The sequence below is a fragment of the Copadichromis virginalis genome, linkage group LG9 (genome assembly GCF_057382275.1).
Source record: "Copadichromis virginalis isolate Kocher_CV1m ecotype Utaka linkage group LG9, C_Virginalis_male_GT1.1, whole genome shotgun sequence".
Taxonomy (NCBI): Eukaryota; Metazoa; Chordata; class Actinopteri; order Cichliformes; family Cichlidae; genus Copadichromis; species Copadichromis virginalis.
In genome coordinates, this window is record NC_140626.1 from 8,913,905 (window position 1) to 8,940,789 (window position 26,885).

At 42.8% G+C, this 26,885-nt stretch overlaps 1 protein-coding gene across 1 annotated transcript in view; it reads right to left on the reverse strand.

The window, feature by feature from the left end:
• LOC146701227 (partitioning defective 3 homolog) overlaps positions 1–26,885 on the reverse strand; it is a 358,058-nt gene that overhangs the window by 159,662 nt on the left and 171,511 nt on the right. Inside the window, exons 10-14 of the mRNA XM_085467562.1 lie at positions 26,290–26,477; positions 21,502–21,641; positions 20,911–21,039; positions 8,000–8,185; positions 7,233–7,403 (exon numbers count right to left, since the gene is read on the reverse strand). Of these exons, the coding sequence (XP_085323688.1) occupies positions 7,233–7,403; positions 8,000–8,185; positions 20,911–21,039; positions 21,502–21,641; positions 26,290–26,477 (814 nt within the window). The remainder of the gene's footprint in view (positions 1–7,232; positions 7,404–7,999; positions 8,186–20,910; positions 21,040–21,501; positions 21,642–26,289; positions 26,478–26,885) is intronic.

Here is a 26,885-nt window from a genome sequence, read left to right on the forward strand (position 1 = left end):
GTCAGCTCAATACTAATAAAACCATAATTTACTAGGCTGGGGCTCTGATTGATAGCTCTCTCAAGGCTCTATCGATCAGCCCTTCTCTCATCCGACTGAGCGTCTTTTGTTAGGACCAGCCACTTCCTTCCCCCTTGTCTCTTTGCATAAACCGTCTCTTAGTGACTAACAGCAATACTATTGGAATGGATTACAAACAGGCCTATTGGCATGCTGAGGACATTGTTTTGGTGCTCTTTCACTTACAGAATCAGCTGTTATATGTAGTCTCTTCACAGATTTAATTGAGTTACTATGGCTATGAGTCCTTATGACGCAACAATGTTAAGGTGAAAGCATGAAGTAAAGTCTGCGCCACATTCATCTCACTTCTGTGCCGTCTTCTATCTCTTATCAATAATAAAACAGTGTTTTTAGCTAGCCCATTACTGTCTCTGGCCACATTCTCCAAATAAAGACAAGAGTCATAGCAAACAAACCAATTTATGAAGAGGTGAGGTCATTCTTGCTGTTGCTCAGCAGAACCCTTTCATGAGAAAATTGCATTAATTGGATTCAAACCAATGTGCGTAAAACAGACAATGGCTGAATATACTGCCTCTTTTGTGTATTTGCCATGCGTGCTTCCCTTCTTTGGATACAACTGAATAAAAGAAGTTGTGAAAAGATCCAAATTCGTGCAAATAATAAAGATCTCTTACAAGAATACAAGCAGCCTAATAACGTGCCCTTAAACTACCAACATTATTAGCATGTTAGAGGTCAAAGAATCTAAGCGACCTCTGTAGGTGTAGCTGCAAGGCTAAACCTGGGCCCTATTTGAACAGAAGTGCTGATCAATAGAGCACAAACACAATCTGACATCCAAGATTAGTATGCAATGGTTGCATAATATGCAAGTATGCCAACAGAGGACAACTCATGATGAGCACTCATGATGTAAAAAAGAAACATAAAGAAAAAACCCAAGAGAAGTTTGTCTAAATGAATGTTGACAAGTCACAGTGCACCCGGGAGAATGTTGTTTGGACTGACGAAGCCAAATTTTAGTGTTTTAGTCACGCCTCAGCTCCGTTTCTACAACAACGTTCCCATTTCACCCATGCCATTTCCATTTTATTACATTTCTAAACATAATAGAATATCTGGAAAAAAAAAACCACATGCCTGCTCTGTTTAATATAGCACGTTTAATATGGTGGTTGCCAGTTTTGTATTAATCACGTCTGGTGGAAAACCCCCACCCACCCTCCCACCCCTCCCCACACTACTCGCATTGCCCTTTCATCATTACGCATCATTCTGCTATAAAGCCTGCCACATTTCTTCCATTTAAGCGCTGATGTTGATTAGCTGTCATGCATGTCAGGATGTCAGTGTAGTAAATGTTGGGATTACTCATGGTTCATTTGTCGAGGAACAGCAAAAAACAGAATGTTGCTGTATACGAGGTGAAATGTTAATGGCTCAAGAAACGGGGAACACGGGAAACCAGAAAAGCATTTCTCAGGAACCTAAATGCACTCGGCCAGACACTGCAGCAATTGTCCCACACGGTATATACGCAACCAGAGGTGCAAGACTGTAAAGTGTATGAAGAGGTCAAAATATAGGGAATGCTTTACATAAACCTTTATATTTATATCTATGCAGTGTTGACAGAAAGGCACTAAAGACAGCTAGAAATATTTTTATTATGTCTCCTGAATTCTGTGATCGAGCTCCACAATGTAAAAATAGCACATTCTGATTTTCAACTCAGCCTGCAGATGCAAAGAATGAGCAAAGTCTTACCCGACAAACATAGAAAACAAAGGCACAAATGATTTTGTGGTGAAGTATCTTGTAGAAGAATGTTTTTGTTTAATGCAGCGCTTTACCAGCAAATTGTCATAAACCTGTCACGAAGGATTGGTGGAAAAAAACAAAACAACGCGACTGCCAGTCTGTCAAAAAAAAAAAAAAAAGCCCATGTCTGCAGGAGATCTCAGTCATAAATAACATCACAAATGCACAGAGAGGCATAATATGTCATGTGATGAATTACAAATCAGTGAAACTAAACCAAACCGCATGCATGCTTATCATCAGCCTGTCAGCTTTTAGACACCTGTGTGATAAATATCTTAGAAATATCATGATGTGCAAAGGCTGTTGGAACACACAGAAACAGACATTTACCTCTAAGTTAACTTTCTTAAACACAATATTTGAGTTTGTGCATGTTGGACATTATATAGCACTAAACTACAACAACAGTCACCTCAAGGCACTTTAAAGTAAAAAAACAACATATACATAGAAAACCCCAACCATCAGACAAGAACCTATGAGCAACCACCTTGGGGACAGTGGGAAGGAAAAACCCCTTTTAACAGGAAGAAGCCTCTGGCAGAACCAGGCTCAGTCAGGGAGAAAGGACAGAAGACACACTATGGAAGAGAGCCAGAGGTTAACAATAACTAATGATTAAATGCAGAGTGGCCTATAAACACAGAGTGTACTGTCAAGACTTAAGTGAAGAAGAAGCATTCATTGCATCATGGGAAGTCCCCAGCACCTTAGATCTTTTGCAGCGTAACTAAGGGAGGATTCCTGATCCAGCCCTAACTCTAAGCTTTATTAAAAATAAAAGTTTTAAGTCTAATCTTACAAGCAGAGAGGATGTCTGTCTCCTGAATCCAATATGGGAGCTGGTTCCACAGAAGAGGAGCCTGAAAGCTGAAGGCTCTGCCTCCCATTCTACTTTTAATATCATAGCAACCCCAAGTAAACCAGCAGTCTGAGGGATAAGAGCTCTACTGCGGTGATATGGTACTATGAGGTCTTTAAGATAAGATGGGGCCTGATTGATTCACTGGCATTACATGAAGTCTCCACACATTAGTTAAGATTGGACTTTTCTAATAAACCTTTTTATGTAAAGGAATTCTGACTGCGTTTAATAACAAACAGAGGTCTTTTTTGCCTGCTCCCATATTAATCAGTTTCTTTCAAGAGGAGGGCAGCTGATGGTAAATGGCCTGTATTTATATAGCGCTTTACTAGTCCCTAAGGACCCCAAAGCGCTTTACATATCCAGTCATCCACCCAGTCACACACTGGTGATGGCAGCTACATTGTAGCCACAGCCACCCTGGGGCGCACTGACAGAGGCGAGGCTGCCGGACACTGGCGCCACCGGGCCCTCTGACCACCACCAGTAGGCAACGGGTGAAGTGTCTTGCCCAAGGACACAACGACCGAGACTGTCCGAGCCGGGGCTCGAACCGGCAACCTTCCGATTACAAGGCGAACTCCCAACTCTTGAGCCACGATCGCCCCACTGATAAACTGAGGAACTTAACATGACATTCAATATCACACACAAACCAACTATGGTAGGTCTGTATGTTAGCTGTGTGATAGCTACATATGGGACTTTTCATACTCCATTTATTTCTATTTCCATTTGTTCTATGTATGAGGCACACTTCTCAACTAAGTCTACTCCAAATTTCTACATTCGTGCTGAACAACGCTCGGCTTTCCTCATTTTCGTCAGGGAAATAACCTCCATGCAAATAGAAAACTGTAATTGCAGGTTTCTCCTATCTAGTCTATAATTGTGATATCATTAACTTTTCTATGGTGAACAACTAATTTAAAAAGCGCACGCTTGATTGTGCGTCAGACAAACGTGGCGATGGCGGGTCGTAATGAGACAACGGGACAGGGTTTGAATCAGACTGACAGAAAGTTGAAATCGCTCAGTCAAAGAAAGAGAGCAAACAGTGATCGCGGGAAAAGAAATTAGCGCACGAGACTGAGGTTTGCCACTCGGGCATCAGTCTGCGCGCTTAAAGACAGAGAACACTCGGCAAGAGTGGCTGAATAAAAATAATGGAACTGAAATGACTTTTCGAAAATTTAATTGCTTAAACACATGTGACGATATATTAACAGAACTCAGATATAGAAAGAGAAATTAAACAGTCTGAAGCAGAGATGCAATTACAATGTTTCAAACATATTGGCTGTGACCAATCTTACTGCTTGACTATCTGGGGCAGAATGGTGGTTTTTCAAACAGAGGCTATCTGTGAAGCCAGAACAGAAGGATTAATTGTTCTGGTTCAGAGTGGCGGTGCATAGTGTCTGCGTGTCTGTGTGTTTGGAGGCGCATGTGTTTGTGTGTGTACTGCAGTGACTATATTATAAATAACACACTTTCTTCCAACCTGTCTCTTCTGTCTGGTCGCTTGTTAAATTCATTATCTGCTGGCATTAGGATTCACTTCCAAGACACGCCATTCTGAAAACTTTCATCAACTCTTCTAACGTCGACCTTTTTACGTCCGACTCCCTGCTTTGTTGAGTCACTGCTGTTCTGTGACCTGGCTGACTGAGTGTTCCCGGGCAAATTGAGATTGGTGCTTTAAAACTTGGATGGTTGCAGTAAAGTGTCGACACTTGTCATATTTTGAATCAGGCAAATGGAGACCTTCCGGGTTTGTGCTACATTAAAAATAGCACCCACACAGAGCAGCCCCCTGCTTTGTTAGACATGAATATGACCTTAATCACGCTGAAGGTTTTTTTTCCTCTATTCCAAGGTTGGGGGGGGGGGATCTAATTTAACCCAAGGCACAGGCTACTCATCGCTGCTGCTTTAATGGCGGTAAGAATAGACCAGGTTCTCCTCAGACATGGGATTAATCATGGGCCATCAGCAGCATGAACCCGCCTGCTGAAACACTCGTCTTTGTCTTTGAAAGAATCTTTTTCTACATGGAACAAGCTCCAAGCCCTGCCACAAGAAAAAAAGGATTTCAGGAAGACCTTGGGCAATTTAATTGTGTGCATGTTTTAGATCTGCAACTGCCACACTGTGTTTCATATTTCCATTAAGGTGCTTCATGTTTGGGTCCTCATCAGTTAAAAGATTTTTGGCTACATTACATGAAGGAAAATGTGTCTGGTGTAGTTTTTTTGGCCCCCCAAGCAGCAATCCAAACAAGCTTAAGCCACTGCTGTGTTTTACCAAAAACTTCCCTCACTTCAGGCCAGTGGACAAAGCAAGGTGGTGATGAAATCAATGCAATTTTCACAGACTGGGGTGGCCTGGATATAGTGCACCCACTGAAGCCCCCCGCTGCCTCAACCACCACTCTGATGCATTAGGCTGCGCTGTTCAGCTCCTCTCCCCTGCAGACAGTGATGGATCTGATTCATTTCAACGGTGGCCTCCAGTGCTCACTCCCATTCGGGCTGGGTGACAGTGGCAAACTGGCGCGGGCTCCCCGCATATCTGCTGGGCCGATACGGCTGAACATAGGGGGGGGGGGGAACAGGCTGCAGCTGGGAGCCTGAGTCAACATTTAACTTGCGCTTCTCTCACTTGAGGTTGAAATTCTTACACTTTACAAGCTTATCTTTTCTCCACTCAGAGTACATTAAAATAACCCTCCAGTGGCTTTAAGGCATCTATTCAAACCATGAAGCTCCCAGAAAACACTGCAGCGTATGGTTGCCAGTAATGGGACTTTGATAGATGGAATCTAAAATGTACCATTATATCTCCTTCTGGTTTAGTTTTCAGACACTCTTTGCTTCTTTGCAATGCTGTCACCGTGTTGTCTCATAGCAACTGATGTTTGAAATAAATACCGAGTGATATACAAACGTAACTTCTCTCTAAATAGATTAATGTACAAATAGCATTTTTCATCTTTCTGCCTACAGAGTGCTAGTTTAATAATAAAAAGTGTAAACACACACATACACACACACACACACACACACATATATAGCCATTTCTAATGACAGTAGCCCAGCTGTCTGCTTACTGTCAGTCTATCTACCTGTCTGCCTGCTGGTGAGAGATTAAAGACGACAGGAGAGTGACTGGACCGAAGCGATAGAACTCACTGAACCTTGGGGCTGAGGTTTCCCAGGAGGGACATGTGTCCTCTCTCTGTCTCGGTCAGAAGGCAGGGTGGAGAAAGAGCGGGGAGAAGGAGGGGCGGCAAATGGGGGGTGTGGTGGTGAGGAGAAATAAAGCCAGGCAAAGAGCAGGTTGTGTATATTGGACAGTGGCATGAACTGTAACGCTGCAGTAAAACAAATGCGGCGTCATTCAGATAAATTCAGCTGCAGTTTTCCCTGAAATGTCTAAAAATTTCCACCTGTTAAGACTATGGAGAACCACAGGCGGGAGCAAGGGAGGCGAAAACTGAACATGGAAACGAAAGGAAAACAACTGCACGAGGTAGGAGGGGCTGCTAGAGAATGCTTAGCGGATGAGGGGTTACCAGAGAGAGTGAAGGACAGGGGAAGGGGAGGGGAGCCTCAGCGTGAGACTCCAAACTGACACACAGCCACAGGACAGAGGCTCCAATTAGAGTCACAGCAACACTAATCAAACCTGATCTACAACCTCTGGCTGCAGGGCGAGTGAGCGTGCACGAGGCTGCGAATGCATTCACACATCATTCCACTACGCTGGGATACAGTCACACCACGCATTGCATTTCCCCCCTTTCACCACACTATGTGAATGACAGTTTTGTTGATGAAAAAAAAAAAAAAAAAAGGTAGGCCAGGTTAAGTTTTGCATCACAATGGACGTTTCACGAAGGTGAAATCCCAGCACTTTAATATTCTTGACTGTTGCTTCGTGACAAATATCCATATTCCTTTATCTCCCAATCCTACAGTGTTATTCTGCAGAGCTGTCAATCACAACTCGGTGAAGTACTTCTTAGATATCATATCAAGGCCCACCGTGAGCAAAGAAAAAAATCACGCAGAGAATGGGGAAAATGGGAGACGCTATCACTATATCTCACACAGGAAATGGGAATGTTTGAAGATTTGCATGGTGGTGTGGTCGCGTCATAAAGGTCCTTCTCTAGCTATCTCAAATTTCCCAAAATCTACGGGGCTTAGATTAGCAGCACTGGAAAGGTAGAGGAAAATCAATATCATCTATCAGCCAAGTTGATATGTAGCTATCCCTCATCTTCATTCCAGTGTCTTATTCCACCTTACCGACTCAAAACAGGGGTATGATTGTAGAAAAAATTACATCGTGTTATACAGTCCATCTTAATGTTATGGTAGGTCATGATTAGAGCACTAATAATGATACCTGATTTAAAAAAACATAACAAAGGGAGACCAATTAAATCGGACTCCTTGTGGTGCCAATTAGTCACATCAGCGTGACTCTTCCCTGACTGCTGGGTTACCTCACTGCTCATGGCTACCCGCCGGGCCACGATGAGCTGGATCATCCCTCGCTTGTTACCCTCTACAGACATTGATTTGCGCAGTGTTTCCATGGCCTCCTGATTTGTCTTCTCAAGCAGCGACTCCCCATTGACTGCAATAAGCTGGTCGTTAACATGCAGACGGCCATCCTGCAGACAAGAACCATCATAAGAAAGTGCAATGTGGTTCATAAAGTAAAACAGAAGCTGCTCCTGAGGCGGCGTTTCCATGGTTAGCATGTACCCTTTTCACATATCCCCCCAAAAATACATGTGTAAGAAGATTTTTTCAGAATTCATTTTGTCATATTTTGATTTGTAAATAATGCAAATTCCAATTCAGTTTTATTTACAACAAAATACAGTACAATACAAATACAGGGAAAACCCCAAGAATTATATGACTTTTATATGAGCAAGCACCTGGCGACGGTGGAAAGGAAAAACTCCCTTTTAACAGGAAGAAACCTCCAGCAAAAACCAGGCTCAGGGAGGGAGACAGGGAAAAAGTAAAACCACTGCATGGCACTAGTGCTAATAAACACTAATTAATTTCTCATTTTTCAAACATATAACAAAATATTGCCAAGTATTTCTCCCCCGAGAAAAGAATTTTATGCCACTCGCACCTTCTGCTACAACTTGAAGGTCACACTGTCTTTGCACACACCTGTATGTTGCAACCCATGAAAACCCATGAATGAAATCCATCAAGGAAATGCCCGAGTGAGGGAGTCGTTACTTGCCTTGCTAGCAGCACCTCCATTAATAATGGATTTGACGAAGATGCCCAAGTCTTCGTGGTTCTCCTTGGACCGGTTTCCTTTGACGCTGACCCCCAAGCCTGCTGAACCCGAGTCATTCAGAGGGATCTCAAAGGTCATGAACTCTTGTGTACCGTCAGGGGTTAACACGATGTCATCTTTCTCTTGCTAATGTTAAAAAAAGAAAAGATTGAAGACAGAGGGTGAGATTTCTTTGACTTCTGTCAGCATTCAGCAGGAAAGAGTTAAAAAAACCTGAATATTTGTCGTGGCTCTGTCACTGGCACAGTAAGCAATAAATCTCTTTGGGTTGTGATGACTCAACTTATTTTCTAAAGTTGGTAAACTGTTGTTGCGACTCACTGCAGTGTCACTATCAGCTATCCAAATAGGTTTTTTTTTAAAAAAAAGGATAAAAGGGAATAGCAAAAGAAAAAAAAGAACCAGGTTCATGAATGACAGGAAAATGGAAAGCAGGGACTAGACAAGATAAAGGGGGTAAGATGAGCGGAGCAGAAGAAAGTGAATGGATGGTAAGCATGTCACATATCTCAGTGCTGTCATCGTCAATTGGCTGTACTGTCTAGATGAGTGCTGCCAATGCCTTTCCACCGCCATGAGCTCCGTGTAGGGGACAGCAGAGAACTTTGAAAGCGCCAGGTAGCAATTTGATGCTCAAACAACAGCGGCTTCCTTTGAACAACATCTCTTTGAAAGATAATTTGTCACACGTTAAGGACCTGATCCTCCTGGGCCCTTTTTTTCTTCTTTTTTCAAAATTACAGAAGCAAGAGTTTTATTGCAGGTCCAGTACTGCAATACTCTTCATGCATGGTTAATGAGAAATGGTTCATTTCAACTGCAGGAAAGGTGTGAGAGGGTAGCGATAAGTTTCTATCAGCCAGCAAAATCAATTCACCCGGAAAATAGTCCATCAACCTTCAACCAGCCACTCTGGTCGATTTTCTGACAGCTTTCTGGCATCATTGATGTCTAACAAAGAGCATCTGTAAAAGAAATAAATAATAATGAAAGGGATAGCATTAGTGTATTTTATTTTTCACTTTCAGGGAAACAAATGGGGGGATGGAAAGCTAATTGCGTGGAGAAAACAAAGGCATCAAGAAGCTGAAAGATTCTCGCTTTTAACTTGTGGAAAATCTGATAAAGATTTAAGGACAGGCTAAAATAATGTCCATTTAGTTGCTCAGGCCCTGCCACTTATTCTATAGCTGTAGCCAGCATCCTGTAGCTAACCTCGCATGCTGACGCCTGAGGTTTCGGTCCATAGTCGCTCGCAAGTGTTAGACTCTTGTCACCTGGTTACATTAACAGCAGTTCACCTTCTCCTCACATTACTGTAAACACAGCAGATTAAGCGTTAGCAAGAATCAAGCATGATGAAACTGTTCCACGAGAAACTCGAGAGCACACTGTGATGCTGCCATTGCTCAGATTCAACTGTGCATGGGCTGTTATTGCCACAGCACCCAAATCTACATTAACAAGACTAGAGCAATCAACCCTGAAGACCAACCGCAAGACCTCTCTTTGCATAGACTCACATCAACCGTGCACACAAACAGCCAGATGGATAGCAGCCAGGTGCCCTTCACAGCTGCTCGGATAAAAGAGTGAAACAGAGGAAAGAGGGGAAAGGTAGAGCACAAGGTGTTTTTTTTCCAGCGGCTGAAGAGTTATTAGGATGCAGCGGTGCGTTCAGGTGAAAGCTCTTTTCAACACAATCTGACGGGGCCCCTATTCTCCAGACGGCCCTCCTATCTGCCTCCTTTTCTTTCTCTGAGCTTTTGTTTTTTCTCTCTCTTTTCCAACTTTTAAAACGGCAGTACACCTGTCTGTACAATTCACCAACTGGGCTTTGTCTCTGACTGGACCCTTGGTAAATTCAGACCACTGGAATCCATTTAATCGCGCCACGTTTCAACACCTGGTTTTCAAATGCAGGTTCTATTACAGAAATCACCGGTTGCTGCCAGGAAATGACCTTTTGCTTTCCCTCAGACTGCTGAATGAAGCGGATAGGGGAAAGGAAAAGAAAAAGTGTGCCGTTGAAAAACAATTTGTTATCCAGGGCAGGGGTAAATATAAGCCATCGACGCTGTTTAAACAACCATTCTTGTATAGAGCTTGCAACGACATCATTTTGGAATTTCTATAAACTTTGACAGCTGCTGTAGTGGAGTTGCTTTACCTCAGTGTGTGAGCTGAGATCAGTTGGTTTGCAAAATACGGCACAGACATACAACAGTAATAATAATGTATACTTTATTGATCCCCGTGGGGAAATTCTTCTCTGCATGTAACCCATTCACTCAGTGAAGCAGTGGGCAGCCACTGGACCCGGGGAGCAGTGTGGAGGGACGGTACCTTGCTCAGGGGTACCTCAGGGTAACCGTTCAGTGGATTTGAACCCCCAACCTTCCAATCATGGGGCCACCACTCTACCTACTGAGCTATCCCTGCCCCCATTCTGAATACACTCTGAAAAGAACATTTGTGAATGTGTGGTCTTGTGCGTCACTGCCGTGGTTTAACTTTTACTCTAATCACAATGTTTTATCAAAATAAATTGATAAAACATCTTGTGGCTTTGAGTTATATCCTCTCTGAGGCTTTTAAGCCCAGCGACTGACGATGGCAATATACTGGTTGAAAAAATTTGGATGGACAGTCTCCGAGTCTTTGTACGTGAGTGCGTGCGCGTGTGTGTGTGTGCACGCCCGTCTTCCAAAATGATGACAGAATAACCACCCACTCAGAGCTGTGTTCCGGGAACAGAGGGCCGAGGCAGAGAATGAGAGAGCAGTGTAACATTTTCATCAGACAGGAACAAGCGCCGCTAGCCAAGAATGAGTTTGTCAGGCTGCTTGACAGGCCTTGTTGCACCGATTCAACTCAGGCAGAGCTGGATTCAGCTATCTCCGAACAAGAGAAAAAAGAAAGTCAGTTCATTGTTCCAAGCACAGCCCCGTGGATGCACCTGGGACAGAGAGCACAAAGGTACTGACAATCAGTGAAATGATGTAAAGACAGGGAAAAGGTTACGTGCTTAACTAAACTTAAAAAAGCACCAGGAAAAAAGTTATATGCATAACACATCTGTTTTCTCCCATCGTTGTTTTTTTTCCTCTATAAAAGGTAAAAAATTATGCTCTCTTCTGAACAACAAAAAGAAAATAAATCACCGGCAACAAACTATTCTCCAGTGTAAAGATGTATGGCCTTGAGCATGCCACAACCAACACCACCTTTTTGGGGTTACTGTTGTTTCCTGTTAGTTTTCTGTTCTTTGAGCAATAAGATCACCTTCATATTTGTTCAATTTGAAAAGTAAAACCCAAACAAATGTGCTACAGTGTACTCTTAACTCTGTGGGGAAGTTGCGCCTCAACAGTCAAGATTCTGGGTTACTGAGCAAAAGATGGGGAATTGTGGCACAGTCAAGCTGAGCCCTTAATCCTGTCCATTCCAGCATATCTGCTCCATGGCTGACCCCAATCCTCTGACCCCAGCCTCCTAACATGCAGGAATATGTGGAAACAGTTTCACTTGCTTAATATACAGTACATGTGTCAAATAAAGGTTCGTTTAAGATATTACTGATATTTTAGCAACTACAGACACACCGTGGCTATCGCAGGAGTCCGGTGTGGTTGGACCACTGATTGGGCTTAAATGACTGAACTTGAAGATTTACTGTTAACTGTATACATGTGATGCAATTTAGCACAGCCTGGAGTGTATAGTATATGTGCCAGCGCATTTAATCAGAACAATGTTACATACATAAAAGTGATGAATCTGTCATATGTCATGCATTAATCTTTGCCTTTCACATGCGTTTGATCAGTTGCCTAGAGATGGATATAGTCTCTTAGGTGCAGAGGCGGCTCTTACTGTGTTGCTCTCATCTCTTCAGTTTCTAAATAGGCAGAAAATAGGACAGCGCAATTAATCAGATTTTTATCTCTAACTCGATTTTTGGCTTCCACAATTAAACGAGCATAATCAAATGAAAACGCATGCTCCAGTATTTAAAGGTGCAGCGTGGAAAATCTCACCACTAGATGTCACTATGTTCCAGACTGAATTTACTGGGTGTTTTTTACTGCTTCCAATTCAAGTGCGTGAGTATAGACTGTCACTTGGCTGTTTATCTACCTTTACACCTCAAAGCAAAAGTAACTCGAGTGCTCCCCAATTCAGAACCTGTATGTGCCAATCACAGCTGTTTCCTGCACTACACAGCTTGACGTTTCCTGGATTAGTCTGAACCAGTAACAGCTGATTTAGCTTCTGCAATGAATCTATGCAACAGGTGCTCACTGAAATCACCAACCAATCACATTCCATTTGACCACTTAAAACTGTTTAGCAAATATTCCAGGAAAATGTTCAGCTTACTGAACAAATATTATATTTTACTAAACTGGCAGTAACTGCACTGTATGCAAAACACAACAGGGGAAGCAGAGATGGATCTCAGAGCTGTCAGGTACTCTGCTATGAATTTTATTAACATCCATCATGCAGGGAGAATGAATAGAGTGAGAGACTTTATATTATTAGTCTGCAAAGATTCATTTATAAAGATTAATTAGCACAAGGTAAAAGTGAAAGTAGTGCAAAGTTGATTTAGTTTTTTGTTGGGTTTTGCTACAATACTTTCTTTTCCCTTCTAAGAGATGGACTACATTTAAGTGAATAAGCACTACCAATTTTATTTTGATGCAAAGATTTGCAGTGTCGTGTTCATATGAAAGTGCACTTGAAATGTTTTCATCACTAAAAATCAGAGAATACGCGGGAAAAATAATTGTGACCTCAGTACGGAACCAATTAATTCCAGTGATAATCATTTTGGCTGTAATCATGCAAGCCTAGCAGAAAATATGCAAAGAGGAGTGGCTGTAATAAAATTGTTATCATTATCCCCTTAGCTCAACAGCTCAAGTGACCAGCCACTTGACCAATTCATCACAAAAGGAGCCCATGCAGATTTTTTTGTTTTTTTGTAAGGTCCCCTCTGACTCAGCCATGGAGCGACAGCCTATTATACCATTAAATCCTTTATTAATTAACACTTTGATGAGCTAGCAGCAGTTCATTACCAGCAGGGAAGTGCTTTAGAGGCAGCTTTTCACCAAGTTCACAAATAGGTGAATAAAAGTGGGCACAGAAAGGAAAGCATTTGCTAGCAAAGGAGCTCCAGCCTGCCTATTAGGCCTTTTTGTTTTGTTTCTACCTTGCTTAACTTGTCACATGCTAACAAGGAGCATTTGTCGGTTGCGTGCAAGTGCGTGGCAGAGAAACCAGAGAGAGATGCAAAAGGCAGAGAGCAAATGAATTACAATCACTTCTGTTCACACATAACTCTGATTCTCTGCACATCACTGCCTAAAACAATTAACACTCCTGGAAACTTCTTTCCACACTTGGCCCAATTTGGTGACATAAAGGTCAATGGAAATGAATTTAAAAGGGCTAAAAGAAATCAGCCATGGGTGTAATTGCAAAAGTGGTGCACGAGTGATAAGTATTGTAACACAAATTTCTTCTGGCGCTGTTTCTCCTTGCAACATTTACAGACAAAGAGGCTGAATATTAAATATCTCAAAGTCGAGGAAACAAATTCAGGTACAATGAGGAGGCTGGGCGAGGGGCGGAGAGGCGAGCTATTACACAACACCAAAAGGCACGAAGCTGCACAGCCGGCAGTGACAGGTTGTAAGTGTCTGCGAACTGATGTTATATGTTCTTCACTCAGCGATCCAGCACATTTTGACCCAGAGCTGACGCACTGGGACTATTCCCCTTTAGGGAGTTTTCTAATGAGAAAGCTCATTAACAGACTTAACAAAGTCTGTTTCCATGAGGGCATCTGAGGCCAGATCTATCTACATCATGGCAAATGCATTACGGCAAGTGGCTCTCAGTGAGGGGTGCTGACTGACTCTCACTGTGAGCAACCCAAAGACAGGGGGGAGAAAAAACAGACTCACATGCAGGGCCTGACTTGACGAGAGGTGTTTCTGCAGGCGATTCGGGAAGCGATTTCATCTCATCAGATGGAACATTAAAAATAAAAGGCTACTTTCTAAGTGTAGCTGGCAGCCGGGAATGTTTGCAAAGGCGTTTCGGTTGAACCAAAGCGCAGACGCACATCACGAAGCAGATGTCTCTCATTTTAAGCTAATGGTGGATAAAAAGCGCTTCGCTATGTCCAACTGCACACACACACACTTCAGTTCATTATGCGTTCTGGAAACAGACGCTGAATCCCCTTCGGGAGAGTAACTGTGTCGCCATAAGTGGCCTTTAACTACCTTGTTTATCGGCGTAGCACAATGCGGTGGTGCACCCTCCCTCTTCTCTGCACTGACAGCAAGCATAATTATGGGAACAGCTGCTCAAAAGTGTTAAACGAAAACAGGTGGCTTCGACGAGACTCGACTCAGAGACTGTTAACCGGGCTGGCATTGTCTTCAACCATGCTTGGCATTATTAGCCTTATTTATGACAGCGCATGCTTCCAAAACTGTGCACTTTGATCGGAAAGCGTTTCTATAGGAGGCAAATTAATACGGCAAAGGACTACGCTGGGAGATGGTGTTGGTGATTAATGAGAGAAACACAAGGGAAGAAGAGAAGAAGAATAAGAAGGAAGAGGAGGAAAGTGTGATGTGATAAACATCAGAGAGTGAGGGAAAAGTCGGAGAAAGTGTCCTGATGAGGTTTGTAGTGCCATGGTACACACGCTGGAGGCCTTATCCACCAAAATCACTGTGGTCTGTCATGTCAGAGACATTTTTATGCAGAAAGTGAAAGCCAAAGCAACCTCCGAGATGCAACTGATGCTGCCAAACTGTTCTGAAGAACTCTGACTGCACACTCCCAAACCGTGGCATTCCAAATGCTCCATCCAAAGGTCTTTTGAGCAGTTCCTGTAATCGGACTTCACCCAAGATCCACACATTGGTATTATTAGAGCAATCTGCAGGATTACGTCCATTTACCTTCTAGCAGCTGGGACTGTTTTGAAGTCTTTTCATAAAGGGAGACCGGGAATTCATTACAAAATTGTGAATACTGGCAAAAAAGGTTGCAACACCTTAAATTACAAAGTCCACTAAGAAATGATTAATGATCTCGAGTCCTTCGCCAAGTTTCACTTAGGTAAAATAGCTCTTGCTCTGTCACCCGCTGTGATATAAATAAGCTGCTGAAGAGACGCGCAAGAACGATTCTGTCTCTGGCACTTTATTATCAAAAGTTTCAGTGAATTACTTCACCCTTACAGTCACTCGAAATTTTAAAAAAACAAACACACACACACACATTACTTTAAGAGACATCTAATTATATTAGCTCCAAAGATGTTTGTCATGTTTTGGCATGGCTGTGGGTAGCACATAGCTTAAGATAAGCACATAGCTGTTTATCACTGCTTCAGTGGAATGTGCCAAATGGTTTATCTAAAAGCTGCTCTGTTAAAGTGCTGAAAGACATGAGCCAGAGATGACGGTTGAAACATTTTTCATACAATATCAAAACAATTTCATCCTGACCATCTCTGCCAAATGCAAGCAGCTGATTCGCCATTACATTTTAGATGCATCCGTGGCCAAAGACAGAAGGATTCCTGTTCTGTTCTCGCACTTTAACATCCCGTGTAACCTGTTAAAAATGACAAAGGTTCGTTCTGTGTTGAGGAGTGTATAAATAAATGAGGAGGGATTGAGCTTGGCTCTGACAGAGCAGATCTGTGTATAATTTAGTTGCCTCCAAAGACAGGGGGTTGTGTTTTGTTTGCCTGATATCAATTCATTTCTCCCTCTACCGACTCGGTAAATGGATCTCTGCAGCAGGGAAATCAATACAGCTTCATACGTCTGTTCTTGCCTTCCAACTTTAACACAGGTAAATCATGAGTGGTAACCTTACTGTACTGCAGGCACTGCAACAAAAGCCAACTGTGAACGAGTATTGATGATGACCGCTTGATTTTTAGAGAAAAACAACAATTCGGAACCTCGTATCCATCTATTTTAATGCAACCGTGCTTTTGTCACTTCATGTATGCGATCGTTTTCAGAGACCTGTGTTTAATATAACACAATGTTTAAATGGAGTAGTTCTGTCTGCCTCGATTACAGCACAGTGGTCAAAAACATAGCAGGCAGAATTTGAAACCAGGCCGCCGGGGTGGGCCATTAGTCTGCTATAAATGTAAGCAGCAGTGTCACACATTTGTCTGCGCGTCCTCAGTATTCACATGAGCCATAAATTCGGCTGTCACATCAATCTGAGGCCAGAATTAATCGTGCAATTAAGATTCTCATTGCTTGGCAGATATAGCCACTAATGGATCAGTGACAAGTGCGATATGATCATAAAGAGGGGTTTTTAATGCACTGTTTAATTGCTCTTATGTGGTCGACAGTGTTACAACAGAGGCTACACAAGCCCATTTGTTCTCCGCAGTCCGCGCTGCTATCTTGGAAGGAAAAATGTGCTGCTGTTGAAGGGTCACGCAACGATGTAAGAGCAGGAACGAGCACCATTATTATGGTGCTTGAACGCACTGTGTGTGACTCAGAAGTTTGTGGCATTGTTTAACACTTTACCCCTTGAAAGCGTACTAAGAGTTACCTTTGAAGCTCTTTTCTGAACTGAGAGGTTTCTGTCATATATTTCAGGCTTATAGGACAAAATGAGCAGGTTTGCATCAGAAGTCGGTGAGTTCGGAAACTCTTGGAAAAGCCCAGGAACTACTCTATTGGTCTTCGTGTTTTTATTGATATACTCGTCATCAAGGGCACAAAAAAGGTTGTCAAATGTCTTTATGCAGGAAAGAGTTAACATATATTTAGTGCATGGATCACTTTCCGGCAGCAATAGCAACAGGCTAATTCACTTAACTAGAGGCAGGCTGGTTTCAAACCAATGATTTGTCACTAAACACAGACGGCCCATGCTAAAGGTCCTCCCAACTCCTTATTTAATAATAAAATGTTGCAGATTATACTCCTCTGCTTTTACTTTGCCGTGTTTGCTCGAAACGACACACAGGCGACACATGAACGAGCTCCGCCACAGGTGACAGGGCGTGGACGGACGTCTTTAGGCAGTGCCTCGTTTTTAGACTGCTGCCGTTGCTTGTTGCACAACGAAGCATGACATTTAGCTCGTTGTTATAGGACAAAATAAATGAATAAATACAAAGCAGAAGCCAGGATTACAATATCCACTATGAAGGCAAAGCACTGCTCGCAGCTATAAGCACAAACGGGGCCGCACGCCGGGAGATAAATGGCTACAATAAATAACATCTACTGTGCTATGTGTGGGCTGCGTGTAGTGTAGATGTGTCTTCAAAATGCATTTAACACTGCCGCTTTAGGTTTTTTAAAAATGTGCAATCGACCTCTTAACCTTTAAACTCTTCTTCGCATCTCATTCTCTTACTCCATTTCTTAGTTTCTTTATCGAAGACACAAACTTTCTCCACTTCCTTTCACCTCTAATACGAAACAATCAGAAAAAGTTGTGAAGACACAAGCGCTCACAGATAATTCATAAAGCCTTTCTACCTCCAGCCGCATAGGGGGCACTAATTCATCTGACTTCCAGCCTTTAATCTCTTGCCTTGAAATCACTGACTCAAACTCCCAGAGCTGTCAAGGCTTTTTTTTCTTCTACCTGCACCTAGTCACTGATCAGAGCCTGCTACTGCGTCTGGAGTTTGTGGTGAACTTTTCTCTCTGTTTCAGCATTTCTTTCCTCTACACTTAAAGGCCACGAGGTTCAAAAGCAAAGAGGTAAAAAAACATGACAACAAAACAAAATGCGAACAGATCCACTATCCTCTAAGACATGCTCAAGGATGAAGGAGGCTTTGTAGAGAAGAACTTGGTGTCTACAAACAAACTTGTTATCAATGAGCCCAGAGTTTAGTCAAGGTTGAAGCACCTTCTTTGATAAAATATATTGTCTCTGTCTGAATATAGTTATTGACATCCCTGGAGAGGAGGAGGGGCAGGAGGAGATGGGTGGAAATAAGCAGCAGTCGTAGCCGCATTGCCCCATTTTTCCTCTATTACCATTTAACCTTTTCTCCTTCCTGCAATTACATATTTATTGAAAGCTATTGAGAGCTCCCGCTACTGCTACTGAAAGCATGTCAAAACACACCCTGACCGTGGTAATTAAAGATGCAATGCGAACATGCTGGGAGAGTAAATTAATTCCTCTGGGGGTGCAAGCAGCACGGGTAGCACACGAGCAAACATCTAAACAAAAGGAGGCACGAAGGGATTTCCAATGCTGACATTAAACGTCAGCAGGCAAATATCAACTAGACAAAAAGGTCTGGGTTTTTTTTTGTTGTTTTGTTTCGTTTTGATTTATATGTGTGTGTGTGTGTGTGTGTGTGTGTGTGTGTGTGTGTGTGTGTGTGTGTGTGTCACTCATGCTGAAATTTAAAAAAAATCATTCAAAGAAAGACAGGAATGACAGCCCACAAACACTCGTCTATAGGTGCGCCGTTATGTGTGCCCTACCAGTGGAGTGTGTAGCAGAAATATATGCACGCACCCATCACCCACCTATCCACAGTGTGTGACAGAGAAGGCAATTACCAGCCACAATTTTCTACCATGCTTTATTTGCAATAACTGTCACCGGCAGAGCCTTGGCCTCCTTATCTGATTTTTATGAACATACTTGTAGGGATTATTGAGATTTGTGAAAGCACTGCTGGGAAATGTGAAACTGTGTGTGTGTGTGAGAGAGAGAGAATTTAAAAAAAAAGGAAAAGTAAGCGAGAGAGTTAATCTGCTATGGAAAGTGATGAAATATTAACCAGCAGTCGTGCACAGCGTGTTGGTCAAGAGATGGAGAAATCAAAAACAAAAAAGAAAAAGGAGATTATTAGACAGGTTTCGCACGATGGATTTTTTTTTCTAATCACATCACGCCTGAGGAGCCGAGAGTGCGTAGCCGTCAACCTCTCATTCCACAACACGAGCCACGGGCAGGCGTGCATTTTTTAAAAAGCCCTCACAGCGTCACTCAGCTGCTGTCAAGGCTGCGTGGATCAGTTTGGCGTCTACCTCCAGTTAGTTTTAAGTATTTAGTTTATTTTGTGTGTGTGTGTGTGTGTGTGTGTGTGTGTGTGTGTGTGTGTGTGTGTGTGTGTGTTTTTAAAGAGTCCAGTTGAATGACATCAAGGTTACAGGTTTGATGCTAGCAGTGGCTCCTAGGTGATCCAGAGAGGTGAAACGCACTGCAACTTTAAAAAAACACCAGCAACTAGAAAAACAAACAAAACACAACAGAAAGAGAAAAAATTCTGCAAAAGCTCACAAAAAAGGAACCCTGAGAAAACAAGAGGAGAGTGAGGGAACAACAGTGATGAGCTAACAGTAAGCGGCTAACAGCAAACATGTATCTACAGTATTACGTCAATCACGAAAAAAGTTTTTTCAAAAAATGGAGGAAACCACATCTTTTTGTCCCTCACAACATCGATCAATCCTCCAGTTCTTTAAGCATCTTGTCATTGTCACATTATTGAGTTATTTAGTTTGACCTCTCAGGGCCACCGTACCTGAGCCATGAGGCAGCATCAAAAGTGCAGCATATTTTATAAACATGTGTGAGGCATTTTAAGGCGGTACATGACTTTTTGGGGACTTCCTTAATACCAAGAGAACTTTAACACGTGCTCTTGTGCCAACTTCCTAAAAAAAAATGAAAGTATAGCTGGTGCGTGGATGGAGAAATAGCATATTAAAAGAGCAGGCTACTGCTTCAAAGGGCCATTATTCCACAGGTTGAACAGCTCCTATTGCGGGGTTAACAGCCAGGGTGCCGGGCTGAGTGCTGTGGTAAGGAGTGAGGCTGGCATCAGCAGCCCCTGGCCTGCCAAGGTGCTGTGACGACTAAGCCTGCTGTCACAGACACAGAGCGCAGGCTGGACGGGGGCAGTAGCCTCGCCATCTGTTGCGCGACAGCCAAAGTCACCCTGTATGTAGACTGTGTGGCTCACTGGGAGGGTGTGTGTTTGAATATGTCCAAAGCTGTATTTGTGTGCACTTAGACACACTTAGGCACATCATTTCAGAGTGCCTGTGTGTGCATATAATGGGTCTGTGTGTCTGCATGTCTGTATGTGCTAAAATGACCATCTGTGTGAGGAGAGAAAAAAAAAAGCATAAGCCACAATTAAAGGAGGGATCTGTACATGGAAAGTCGAATATTTGTCCTAAACCGGCGACTCGGAGTCAACTCAGAGCTCAGAGGCTCATATTTTAGAGAGAAGAAATCCTTAAGTGGACAGCAGCCATCCACTAGCATTAATAATGAGAGCACTGACAGAGTGACACAATAAACAAATGTTAAATTAAAATCAGTGCAGACAACATAATTTTAAAAAATGACAGAAAGATGGAGAAGCTGATGGATTGGAGGAGCAGTTAAGGGAATATTAGTGCAGGCACCATGACAAATCCATACTCTGTACAAGATGTTAGACATTTAGTGACATTTACCAGATTCCTTGAGAGACTTCATTGAATCAAGTAGGATATGCTTTATCAAACTGACAATGGGAGTTTGGCTAATATCCACTGAGAAGTAATAATGGCAACAAGTAAGAGAAATCCTACACTGTCTCAACTAGTTTCTTGTCCTCCCATTCATGTGTCAAATTCGTATTTTTTATTACAGCTATAAAACTATAATTGCAAATAGGCTGAGAAAATCACAGCTTTTCCTGTGCAAGTCCTCTCAAACTCTCTATAAATATCAACATTTACCAAACAGCTGAAATCTAGAAAACTCTTATGAGGTGCTGGCTGGGCACTGACCACTTCTCGGGGCAGCAGGGAGTCCTCTGGGCGAATCACCAACAGGTTCACGGTTCCACCCATGGGTGTAGCTCGGAGCAGGGCTACCACCTCTTCCTGGCTTTTACCATTTAGGTCCACCCCACTAACCTGCACGTACATATACACATACACGGAGTCACGAAGCGTAAAAGAAGACTTACAAAAATAAATGTACAACAGATACACAGTCGGAGGCGAAACTAAACTCACTCTTAAGAGGGGGGACTATGGCCTCCACATAACCTTTATGCAGATTACCCTGTGAGCCAGTTGGAACTGGAATTAAATATGGGTTATTTCCCCCTAAAGGGAGCACTCGCTGATTTCCATGTCAGTCTGACTGAAGTATAATCAAAATATTGTTCCATCTAACCACATTTTCTTAGAAATTCAAAACAAAGGGAACGCAGCTTATTCGACTCGCTCCAACAAAGGCTCAGTAAGACTGAATTTAGGAACAAAGTCACATCAGGAAACGAGTAATTTGTCTCTGAAATAACACGCAATCTCACAGAACACACTCGCTGAACACTGTGTCATGGTTAGAGGATGTTTGATGTCCTGCCTCACCTCCAGCAGCCGGTCTCCAGCTTTAAGTCGACCGTCTTGGATGGCGGCGCCTTGAGGAAGGATGTTTTTAACGTAAATTGGAGCACTGCCGCCAATCGGGACATCTCTGGATGTGATGCTGAATCCGAGACCCTCTGGACCTAGTTAACAATTGAAGACACTTAGAAAGGTATTGTGACATTTTACAAAGCACAGCTCATCACTTGTTCTTTTCTTTCCTGGTGCAAACATGCCATGCTGTGATGTTGTCATTTGGTAAGCTTGCCAGCAGTGTGCTCATGATCGGCAGTAAACTGAAAAACTGTTTGTCTGTTGTCATTTTCTATTATCCTTAAAACAGACTGCTCAATAAAATTTAAAGGAACCCTTTCTAATCCGAGCAAAGCACCAAGTCAGTTAAACTTGAGGGATATTGATTTGATCACTTAAGTAGCAGAGGCGGGGCAATGAGACAGCCCCCAAAACAAGAATGGTTTGCAGGTGGAGGCCACTCACATGTTTCCCTCCTCATTAGTTTTGCATTTGGCTAGAGTCAGTGTCACTACTGGCAGCATGACGTGATAGCTGGACCCTGTGGAGGTTGCACAGGTAGTCTAACTTCTCCAGGATGGCACATCAATGTGTGCCATTGCCAGAATTTTTGGTCACGTCAGCATTGTCAGGCATATATGTAAGAACACGGGGGCCACACAAACTACTGAGTACCATCTTGAATTGCTACGATCAAATTTCAGTAAAATGGTCAAGACCAGTGGTCTCCAACCTTTTTAGCGCCACGGACCGATTTTTCACGAACCGGCCTTTAAGGTGTTGCGGATAGATACAACAAAATAAAACCAGTACAGGTACCAAAAATGGGATTTATTCATAACACACGGGAAAAGATTCAGGGAAACCAAGTTAACGATAAAAACGATTAAAAAAATAACAACAAAAACCCTGAAAACCATAAATTTCACACCCGAGCCTCAACTGCACCCTGGTACCAAACAACTCATGGACCGGTACCGGTGCGTGGCCCGGGGGTTGGGGGTTTAAATGTCACTAAGGAGCAATTTATTTATGACAGCGACATTTTCTATTTCTGGGTTTCATTTTAAAAGTACAGAAACATAAAAAGTGTATTCTGTGTATAAATACTGCTAAGGGCATACAACTTTTCCCCCCATTATTAAAAAAAGTAACTTTTAATCCACTAAGCAGGAATCAAATGATGGCCTTCCACCATGTCCTGAACCTCCACGAGGTAATACAGACATTCCTGCTTCCATGCTGCCATTTTTTCATATTTCCATGATTGGGTGTGTCTTGAACTCTAAACATAGTATCAGTGCTATGAACCAAAATTGAGTGTTTTAAATGAATGTGAACGGACTTTAAAGCCAATCGTGGAAGTCGCGGTCAGATTAAAGACCAGTTAAGAATAAGCAGAGACAAATGAATGATTATGGATTGGGAAATGCATTAAAACTCTGTTCAATATCCTCTTAAACTAAAGTGCAGGACACCTAAATAGTTAAAGTGCTTATTTCTGAATGTTCCCACACTGCACCGTGTGCCAGATTTTAAACCCAAAAAAACCCCTCCAGAGTTTTGGTGCAAAGGCAGGCCACAAAGGCTGTGTAAAAATCATGTCTGGGTCAAAGCAGTCTTGGATGATATATAGGGAGCCTGAGGTTAGCCTAATGGAGAAAGCAGTGATCACTGTGTGTGCACTCAAATTTGTTTCTTAGCTTTGTATATTTAAAGGAAAATCCTCTGTCTCTTCCAAGTGCAGTGAAATTCAACAACCACATGTGATAAAAACACTTCGGGCATCAGCTTTGCAAAGCCATTTGCTTTAAGTTTAAGGGTTGACCTTTAAGGTTGCTCAAACGAATATGAATTGATAGTCTAAGAGGAATCAGGCAAATACAATAACAGGTAAATAAGAAGATCTCTCCGCTCTAACCTTTTCTGCTGACCAGAGCTGTATTTTTCAGATAAAAGCATGACGTAGTTCAAATGTCAGCTACATGTGATAAACCGTGCAAATGCTGCGTGTCAGATTAAACTAGAAGAGTCATTAAGAACGTCTTTCAGAGCGGCGGTTAAGATTCCACCATGCATAACCTAGCTGTAGGCATTTCCAAGTTGGAAAGTCGTGTTCTGCGGTTTTAGCCGAGGCTTTTCTGACGCTAACAGCAGTGATTAGCATTCGTGTCAAAGTAGCTGCTCATTTCACAGAGCTGTCAGCACCTCTGATGGTTCATCATGACCTACTTTTCCCTGTATGTCTATTTAGCAGTCTGTCGTCTCCCTGACAGTGATGCCGCTGATGAACAAGGGGCATTAAGATTGAGGAGCGCGGCTGGCAACTTTCTCCTGGCTTCCACGCACAAATAAACTTGCAGAAAGGTGATGAAGAGATCACTTTGAAGCCAGAAAGTTGAGCTGCTGAGGATAACGACGTTCTATGATCTGTCCATCACTGCTGAGCGAGAAGTGAGCAGACAAAAATAGCTGTCATCGTTTATGTTGAATATTAAATGCGCAGTTTGACTGCCAAACTTTTAAATACCAGATCCCACAGTTGCCGTGGGAGGTTCTCCACTTAGTGCAGATGCTAGTCTGTCCTCAAACGACTGAAAATAAGAGGGGTAAACAAATGCAGATGGCATTTAACACAGATGTATCACAGCTTTTGATTATATCCTGCCTTTTTTCAAATCCTCGCCATGGCAGTTGGGATTCCCCTTCCCCTCTGACCCTTTTCACAAACTGCCGCCCAACACGCATCCCAAACCCAACTCAGGCCCATTATAAGATCCCGCTGTTCAAAGTCTACAATCAGCCAATTAGGAGAATACAATCTCTAAATATTCCTGTGCTAATTAACCACTGATGTATTTATTTTAGGTACCAGACCAGGCCGGGGTAAAAGTAATTGTGTCCCTTTCTGGATTAGCTGAAATCCTGGCTCCAATAAGCCAATTAAGCAGCAAACATGAAGAGAGGCTGAGGCACATTAGAATGACTTAATGGGGTGCGTATGTCCTTTTCAACAGCAGTATTTGATTAAGGCACTCTTGTTAATTTGCCATTCAGGATCTGCTCCTGCCACTTGGAACTCTGAGCCACTTAGGCTGAATCACAACAATTACAATGAGCAGACAACAAAACCGCCGAAGCCCTTCTAGAAGTGCATTAGCGTGATGGCAATCAAACGGAACCGTCAAAATGGATTTCAGAGGCGCGTTTCCCTCAACTCAGCCTTTTCCTAATGCTCCGTTAAATTCCCAGTTTAACAACATTTGGACATCTCCATCTGGAGTTCACAAACGGCTTCGAAGTTATGTGCCGGTAAACTCTCACTGAAATCACAGGCTTTGAAACCATTTCTGTTACTTGGGCAATACTGAAATATTTCATAGTGACCATGAAGCCATGCAGCTGGTGGATATAAGCTAAACTGAAGGCGTCAGCCTGGTGCTCGAGTTCTACCAACATCTTTCCGGAAATTAGAGTCGTGTGGGGAAACTTTATCACGTTATAAACACATAAATATAAGTTACACTTCAGCTCCACAGTGTCAAAGAACTCTGCCGGCAGCGCTGGGAAACTTTGCCAAACATGTTAGAGCAGCTTGTGACTGCATGTCCCCAGAGTGGGTCACGTTTACCCCGTGCCGCAGCCCTCACTTTTTCCCGCACCCTTCCCTGAAGCTCATCGCTAAGGCCTCAGTGCCAGCTTTCAAGTAAACATCTGCTCCGGGAACCGAAAAAAAAAAGGAGCAAAAAAGAAATCGACGGAGTCAGGACATCGCCTTAGAACTACTTCACTCTGCTTCCTACTGTTCGCTAATTCACATGAAGATGGCTAACTGGTGGAAATGACACGGCTTGGCAGCGAAGCCACCACAAAGAAATACAACTGCTCCGGTATCAAAGGTCTGTCCAAGTCCACAAATAAACCCAGCTCAGCTGGAAGCAGATGGATTGCCGAAGCTTAACCACAAGACCGCGGTGATGTACTGTAGCATGAACGGATGAAACCACAACCTGTTTTCAAGACGGGGCTGATCTGTGTTTGCTTTCGGCCTTCTCGGTTAAACAAAGCGCAAAGGCAAGAGGAGATTTTTTTTATTTCCAGAAGGATTTCGGTTGCATTAAGAGCTCTTTGACCTTTTGTTTACTCTGGAGTTTTTAAATGCTAGAAGTTGACAAGATATCGCCTTTATCGCACTTAGTAACGGGGTTGATAGACATAGAAGCAAACAAAGAGATTATTGGTCAAATTAATGAAACACTTTAACGCTGTCACATGAGCTGCTTTAGGATCAGCATCTTTCGTGTCTAACTGCAAACTTTCAGTGCATTTAAATGTTTAAATGCAGAAGCCTGTCTTGTGAAGAATATACTCTTTGATGCTGGAGTTTTATCAGATATACAGGGCTCTTCCCCGGCTTTCTGCTGATAAAGAGCGGAGGCCGATGTAATCTGCCAGTGGACAGGCTGACAGAAATTTTGGCAGAAGCAATTCTGAACTAAAAAAAAGCCACTTTTTAAAATTTTCCCATGGTTAGAAGCAAGGTCAACCCACTGTTAAGCCTTCCCCAAGAATTTTCCCACTACTTGCTTTGAAACATACGATTATCACACATATCTCACTTAATAACACAAAAATGTCTAAAAAGCAGATCAAACATGGCGGGCTCATGTCACCATATGATGTCAGCACACATAAATTGCAAACATGATTCTGCTGGTTTTCACTCCTACAGCACTGACCTCGTTTTGCTACTCTCACCTTTCTTCAGTTGGACGTTGAACCTGCGACCTTTGTTCTTTAGGTCGATGGTTCTGGGGGCGTTTGTGCTTATCCTGCGCTGCAGGGAGGGCGAAGGGGCTGACGGGGTCCTGGAGATCAAAATGTGGGGTGGAGTGGCAAAGCGTCTACTCGAGTCTGGGGTGCTCTCTGCCAGTGAGCCATGGTGGCTACAGAGACAAGGGTTCAGAGTCGTTACATGAAATATAGATTCATCGTCAGGCTCCTGTAATGTAATGTATAACGCACAGTAATGACTTTTCACCATTAAATAATAACTGTATTTGTAGCAAGAACCTTTTCACTGGCACAGACGGAGGATTGATCGTTCTGTATAACTGACATTATGACCACAAACACAAACCCACATCTTTGTCTTTCTGGAACTAGGCCAGAGTTTTTACAACAATTAACAGAAACCACAGGCAGATAAAACAGGCTTTTGACAAGATGATCACCGATGCAGACTCAGAGGTCTAAGGTACAAATTACAATTAGGCTGCTCTCTTGTCTTTTTTTTTTGCGTAGCTTTTAAACTCTGACGGATTTCCAGTGAAAGTCTCTGACTGCTGCAATTA